This window comes from Gekko japonicus, unplaced genomic scaffold (assembly GCF_001447785.1).
Source record: "Gekko japonicus isolate JY-2015 unplaced genomic scaffold, Gekko_japonicus_V1.1 scaffold1697, whole genome shotgun sequence".
In the NCBI taxonomy this organism is placed as follows: Eukaryota; Metazoa; Chordata; class Lepidosauria; order Squamata; family Gekkonidae; genus Gekko; species Gekko japonicus.
In genome coordinates this window covers 332186-340008 of record NW_015165293.1, presented here as the reverse complement: position 1 = coordinate 340008, position 7823 = coordinate 332186, and the positions used below count along the sequence as shown (strand labels likewise).

The following is a 7823-nucleotide window of genomic DNA, read 5'->3' as shown; positions in this document are numbered from 1 at the left end:
GTTCCAGCTCCTGCCAACATAGCAGTTTGAAAGCAAGAAATTGCAAGTAGATAAATAGGTACCACTTCGGTGGGAAGGTAACAGCGTTCTGTGCGCCTTGGTGTTTAGTCATGCCGGCCACATGACCACGGAAATGTCTTCGGATGGCGCTGGCTCTTCGGCTATGAAACGGAGATGAGCACCGCAAGCCTAGAGTCGGATTCGACTGGCTTTCGAGCAAGGGAACCTTTACCTTTAGAGGTGGAAAGCAAGGGGGAGGGAAGTATATCGCAGCCTGTTGCCTCCACTGACAGGTGTTAGAAGCCTGCTGTTGCTTACCAAGACACAATGGCCATTTCTGTCAGCCAGGTAGTTGCATGACATATCATAGGGCAAACTGGATAGTTTACCCACTGGAGAGCAGTAATAATCGCAGCGTGTTTACTGCAGCTGCTAGTGCCATAACTGCACAATGAGCAGAGCATATTCCCTCTTGTGACATCTCATGGTCATGAGCTGGCAGAAACAGCAGAGAGATGATGAAACTTCCAGATAGGTTTTTTTTTTAAGTGCTGATGTTAGCCTTAAAAATCAGAGCCGTTATCAAACACACTTTCAAAGTTTTATTCCTTTTTTCGTTGTCTAGCAAAAGGGACACCATTTTCACAGCTTCTAACTCCTCCGTTTTCATTCCTTCCGTTAAAATTAGCACCTTTCAACTGCCACAGGGGAAAATTATATTCAGAGTTAACAAATTTATCTATGAGAAGTGAGCCAGTTTTTTTTAAAAAAATGCATATAAGTACCTCAGAAATACTTCCTGAATGATGAATCTGAGGTATTAATATTTCAGGCGTAAAACAAAATTTGCAGGAAAGTATGTTGCTAATTCTGGTTTCTTTGCCCCAAAAAACAAGTCTCCACAAAAGCTCCTTTGGATCAAAGTTCATGTGCAAATTACCCTATTGCAGCTGTGCAGTAGTGTCCAGCAAGCACCTTCCATTTAAATTCTCATGGGTCAGGTTTTGCACGTGCATTTTAGCATTAGTTCAGTGAATGAAAGGGAACACAAAGCAAGGCAGGCAAAGCGGGGAAAACTGTTAAACTGTTAAAACTGACAAGACTATTTTTTTGAAACTGACAAGCAGTTGCAAAGCCGTTTTCCAGATTGCCAAGCAGTAGTGGATTCTCTGCTGGGTTATCGGCCACTGTGAAAAATGGGGGAAAGTCACACGATCTCATAATATGTAGGAACACATTGAGTGTACAGAATGCATGGTAGAGCCCAATGACACTGGCACTGCAAACTTTGATTATTGGCCACATCTGTGTGTGTGCGTGCCTGTGGAAAGTCAGCTGCAACTCCACCACGCTTTGCACAGGGCTGTAATTTGTATGGGTGAGGAGTACTCTGGCAGAAGCTCTGGAGAGCTTTTTTAGTCTTGTGCCACTAATTTTTTTTTAAAATGTATTTTCACCAATGCCCTAGCACAGCTGTACAATAACGCTAATTTCCTGCCCTTCCTTGCAAATCTGTGTGGTTTCCTCTTTGTGATTCTCTAACTTGATCTTGCACACTGGTCGCGACCTTGGCAGTTTTTTAAAGCCTCTCCTGTGCCAGTTGCTCTCTTTCCTCCAAATGGATCAATCCCAACTGATTCTTAAATGTAGTGGTTTGCAGAAGGTCCATTTGGCTCAGCCGCCATTTTAATGTTAGGCTTCCAGAAACTGCCAAAATGGTGTCCCCCCCAACTTTCTTCACTAAAGAATTAAACGGAAAAATGTTTTCAGAACTTTAGGCTTCCCATCCCAGTCTCTCTCTTTACATCTCATGTCAATTTCATTCCATGCTGTACATCCACCTCCCCTTTTATTTTGTTTGCAAGCAGCACTGAATTTTTTTATTTATTTTTTTTGCACTGGAGATGCTGTCATTTGACTTACATGCATCCAAGGTCTGGCCAAGAGGTTGCGCTTACATGTAAAAAGAATGCTGTGATGGACTGCACTTTTTAAAAGTTTAGAAGTGCTGTACAAACAGCTGAAGGTCTGTGAAGGGTTAATTCTTCACAGAAACAGAAAGCCTTGAGTGACAGGCTGTTCCAAGAGATCTGATTGGATAGCATCAGCTGAGCAGAGCGACTTTAGAGCTGAATGCTGAGGAGGAGAATTATAGCCCTGACCAAGAGCAGTTAGACAGGAGAACTGCGAAAAGTTGGCAAGGACCAATGGGTAGTTAGATGGAGACTCCCATTCGGGCCAAGGAAAGGGGGTAGAACTTCTAGTGAGAGGAGTATTTCCCTACCCATGAACGTTAGGCTTCCCAACCCAGTCTCTCTCTTTACATCTCATGGCAATTTCATTCCATGATGACCATCCAACCCCCCCCCCTTTATTTTGTTTGCAAGCAGCTCTGGATTTATTTATTTATTTATTTGCACTGGAGATGCTGTCATTTGACTTGCATGCATCCAAGGTCTGTGAGAATAACACTGGCCAAGAGGTTGCGCTTACATGTAAAAAGAATGCTGTGATGGACTGCACTTTTTAAAAGTTTAGAAGTGCTGTACAAACAGCTGAAGGTCTGTGAAGGGTTAATTCTTCACAGAAACAGAAAGCCTTGTGACAGGCTGTTTCGAGAGATCTGATTGGATAGCATCAGCTGAGCAGAGACACTTTAGAGCTGAATGCTGAGGAGGAGAATTCATTCGAAATTTAGCCCTGACCAAGAGCAGTTAGACAGGAGAACTGCGGAAAGTTGGCAAGGACCAGTGGGTAGTTAGATGGAGACTCCCATTCAAGCCAAGGAAAGGGGGTAGAACTTCTAGTGAGAGGAGTATTTCCCTACCCAGTCAAACAGGGAGTTAGCTCTGAAGAGTGCAGAGATTCCTGGTCTGGTGCGGTTAGAAATGGCCTTTAGAGACCTTAAGAGTCAGTTTAAAACTCAAGATGAGTACTGCTGCTTCAAGAGAAGGGTTTTGGGCCCTTTTTTAATTCTGTATTCCCTCAAAAAGTTTAAAATAAAATTATATTTTTAAAAAGAGAAGAGTTTGGGTATTCTAAAGGGTGCACCAGCCTTCTGGAAACCAAAAAGTCAGAAAATATTCAAAGAAATTCTCATTAGCCTGAAACATAAGAACAAAAGTCTGTGCATGTACTGATTTTACCTCAGAGTTATCTATATTGAGTTACCTCAGAAATTTTACCCCTGATTTCATCTGACCATTACCCTCTATGTTGAATATTTTTTCATTTGGAATATAAAAACGTCTTGGGTGTCATTTAAGTCGTGTCAGTGAAAGGGGGCTCCCATTCCTTCCCTCAGGTTCCTGAGCTGAGCAAACAGACAGAATGTTATACTGTAACAAGGTTGGGACAGCCACAATTCTTCAAGAAAGAAGAAAACAAACAACTAGGGTGGCTCAGTCACAAAATGGAATGAAAAATGGTGGGAAAATCTTGCCTCTGAGGGAGGGAAGTGGATGGGGGCGTCATAGATGCCCACCTTAAGATGTCTGGAAAAAATAGTGATGGGATGTTGACTTTTACCAGGGTTCAAATCACGACACCACACAAGAGATTTCTTGAAGCTGCAGAACAGCTCTGTCTCTCGTCTCTCTCTGTACCAAGACTGTCTCTCTGAGTTTCTCTCTGAGCTGACAGGCTCTCTCACAGCAGCATTTTATTAGAATCAAGAAGGCTCAGTCAAGTTTGTTACAATCAGAGCAAAAGACTTTGTAAGCTAAAAAGTACAGTGTAGTTCACAGAATGTTCTTTTCTCATAGCTCATCTTTTCCCGAATGTTGCAAAGACTGTGTTCTTAGTAATTCATTGTGCAGGCTCATGCAGACTCAGCAAAGAATATGTCCTGCTTGCCAATTCTCCCGGCGAGAGTGTCTCTGTGGGAATTCGAACTTTGACCTGGGAAGTCTGAACTTTGACCTCGGGCATCCCTCGCAGGATTTTCTGTTCAGACTCCACAATGGGATCCAGTCTAGTCCCGGGGTGTCAAACATAAGGCCTCGGAGCTGGAACCGGCCTGCCCAGGGCTCTTATCCAGCCTGCAAGCAACCGGTATGATGGAGGGAACAGGAGGCTGTTCAGTGGGGTGAGTGAGCGGAGCCACTCCGACTGTGGCTTCAGCATGGCAGAACCACCTCATCTGCAGCAGTCAAATTGAACCCCTTTGCTTCAGTGGCAGCCTCACCAGTAAGTGGGGAGCTGTCGTGGCTGTATTAATCTGGTTCAGGTTTACATGGAGAGGCTGCACACCTCTCTGCTTGGCCTGCAGCTCCAGGGATGCTGTTCCGGATGGCTGCAGGGATCGGCATTTGCATGTGGTAGTGTACAGATGATTCCCTGCTGGGACCTGCTGGTGCTGTATTTAGCCCCTCACCCATGCAGCGGCTTTGCTTTGGCCCATGGGGGGCATTCTTCAGCCGTTTCTTTCACACATCAGTGGCCTAGTCTTGCCATCAAGCATACAACTTGGCGGCCAGACCTCCCTCCCCCAATGGCCTTCAACTGTAGGCGGCTGCCGCTGCGCGGGGGGCAGTGCCAGCGATCTCCATCTGTACTGATCACTTAGTGGCCTGGGGCCTCTGCCACATGCATGGCCTTGTGTGTGTGGTGCCCGCTCCCCCATCTGATTCCCAGCAGCCTTCGGCCTGGGGCAGCTGCCACCACATGAAGGGTGGCATGGCTTACCAACGATCTCTTGCTTGAACCTCAAGCATCACCCCACCGTGGATTGCCTAGAGGCCTTGGGCAGAGGTGGACACTGCCACATGGGCATCTTCGGCTCATTAGGCTTTGCTTGGCCTGGGTCCCACAGGTGGGGAGGGAGGATTAGTTCAACATCTTCCCAGTCCCCTTCCGTGATGGCTCAGAGGCAGGGGGAGCTTGCAACACCCAGCTGCTTCATGTTTTTACCCTGGTGCCTGGGCTCACAGCATTGGTGGTGGAAGCCGGCTGGGGAATGGTTTGCCCCCCAGCCCAATGGGCCTTGCAGTGAGGACACACCAACTCAGAGCTTACCAGCTGCTGTCCTTTATAAAGTTTGTATTTCTGGTACCTGGCATTACATTTTATGGCACACTTGCCCGGCCCAACAAATTGACATTTATGTCAGATCCAGCCCTTGTAACAAATGAGTCTGACACCTCTAAATAGCCCATAAATGTAAGCTTCTTCAGGAAGATGCAGTTGATTGATTTATTGAGTTTAATGAGTCAATCGTAAATACAGAGTTTACCTGTGCGTGGTTCCCACCCACCAAGGTCAGTGGGAACTGTTCCACCTGGACCACTTCAACTGAGTGATTTAACAACATTTAACCCGTAGCAGGCAGCTACCAACAAGCAGTGAATTATTTTTTTGCACTAAGCAAAAAACTAGGTTGCTGACTTCAAATGACCTTGTCAGTCCCAACAGCTAAACAGTAACCTTCACTCATTTGTAAGTGCACATTCCTTACCAAAGACCCAATATGGTATAGCGCTCAGTATGGGACTAGTATCTGGGAGACGCAGGTTCAAAACCCCACTCTGTTATGGAAGCTTGCTGGGTGACTTTGGGCCAACCACACACTCCCAGCCTAACCCAGGGTGTCAAACACACGGCCTGGGGGGCCGGATCAGGCCCCCGGAGGGCTTCTACAAGGCCCACAGTGGAACTGACTGTCTTCTGCTTCTTCTTCCAGTTCTGCTGCTCCTGATGCGTCATCATAGGTTTGCAGCTTACAGATATACAGCTGAACAGCATACTCAAGATTACAACAGCACATTTTGATGCAATAATTCAGAGCAAGAGGTGTCAGTTATTAGACACTGTTAAATAAACAAAATATTGCAAGAGTGCTAATGTTTTAAGCATGTTTTAAAGTTAGAAAAACCCTTTGTGTTTGTGTCCTTTATAAAGTGTATATCTCTGCTACCTGGCATTACATTTTATGACACACATGGCCCAGCCCAACAAAGTCTCATTTATGTCAGATCTGGCCCTCATAACAAATGAGTTCGACACCCCTGGCCTAACCAATCTCACATGGTTGTTGTGAGGATACCATGGAGGAGAGGAAAATGATGTAAGCTGCTCTGCGTCCCCATTGGAAATAATTGGGAGGTATATATGAAATTTGAACTTTGAAATATATTTGAAACGGAGATGAGCACTGCAACCCTAGAGTCGGATTTGGCTGGCTTTCGAGCAAGGGAACCTTTACCTTTTTATATATGAAATAAATTTTTAAAAATACTCAAAACGCTGCTTGAGTTAGGAGGAGAGTTCTCAGAAGGAAATCAGAAGACAAGCAAATGGGGACTTCAACCCATTTTGAAATTTAACCCTATGAATGGTCACATATCCACCCACATCAACACAGACCAGGCCTCAGTCCCAGAACATAATTTTAACAATCAGAGCTCTGTTTGAAATGTGTAAAACTGAGAGTCCCCTTGAGCATAAGCAGAGTGCCTATCAACCGTATCATGCATGACGAAAAGACTTCTAAGGCACCGGGTGTGACTTCCAGGCAGAGCTGAACTCAGTCGCATCACACATTTACGCGGTATTAACCCCACTTATGAGCTGCGGTGGCTCAAGTGGTTAAGACGCTGAACTGCAGGCTGTGGAAAGTCGGTAGTTCAGCAGTTCAAGACCCGGGTGCCGCAAGATGGAGTGAGCTCCCATCTTTAGTTCCAGCTCCTGCCAACCTAGCAGTTCGAAAGCAAGAAATTGCAAGTAGATAAATAGGTACCACTTCAGGTAACAGCGTTCCGTGCGCCTTGGTGTTTAGTCATGTCGGCCCCATGACCACGGAAATGTCTTCGGACAGCGCTGGCTCTTCGGCTTGGAAACGGAGATGACCACTGCAACCCTAGAGTCGGATTCGACTGGCTTTCGAGCAAGGGGACCTTTACCTTGAACCCCACTTAAACCAGCAGGGTTCATTACAGAGTGAACATGCAAAGGAATGCGGTGCAAGAATGAAGCATGCCCATTCTGCTCCGATTCAACCTTCCTCCTTATAATACAAATCCCCCTTTGCCCTTCTCTCTCCCTATCCGGTCTCTGACCCACACCAATCCTCCCGCCGCGGCCGTCGTCTCCCACCTGCAGTTAGCTTCTGATGCCGTTCCATGGCCGTCTCCGCTTCCTTCGCTGCTAGCACCTCCGTCTCCGACTGCCTCGCAGGGCCCCGTAATGTCACGGCCGGTTCCGCCATGGACCCCTGACGAACAGCCCAAGCCGGCCGGCAGCGCTACAGGGCCCGGATCAACCTGTGCCGGCGCCAAGGCCCGCGAGAGGCAGCGAGATCCGCCGCCGCCCTGCCCTCACCCGAAGGCGCAGGCGCAGATTCCGTGCTAGCCACGGACAAGCTCTTTCGCAACGGACGCTCAGCTCACAATCCGTTTGTTCCTCAACCAGGATGCTGCTGCGCGTCTTGTCTAGTCGATACGGTAAAGCGCCGCCGTAACACAGGAGAGAGATTGGCGACCTACCCGGATGTGCGCTGTGCTCCTCCCGTGCGGGTTTTGTGTTTTTCATGTTACTGATTGAACTTCTGACATTTTACGAAATTTTGACCTCAGTTGCTATAAGTTGTCTTCATAATCATGCATGTTATAGGCACCCCGACTGAAGAAGATACAAATTTATGGATCTGGTGAAGTATCCACAAATACTTTTTCTTGTTCAGTCGCACAGTCGAGTCCGACTCTTTGCGACCCCACGGACCAGATCACGCCAGGCCTTCCGGTCTTCCGCCGTCCTCTGAAGTTTGCTCAACTTCATGTTCGTTGCATCTATGACACTGTGTAACCATCTCGTCCTTTGCGGTCCCC

General features: G+C 46.9%; 1 protein-coding gene across 1 annotated transcript in view; it reads right to left on the bottom strand.

Annotated features, from left to right (window-relative positions):
• Positions 1–7204, bottom strand: part of TMEM41B (transmembrane protein 41B) — a 26255-nt gene extending 19051 nt beyond the window's left edge. The window contains exon 1 of the mRNA XM_015410361.1: positions 7062–7204. Coding sequence (XP_015265847.1) covers positions 7062–7204 — 143 coding nt within the window. The remainder of the gene's footprint in view (positions 1–7061) is intronic.
• Positions 7205–7823: the final 619 nt, after the last annotated feature.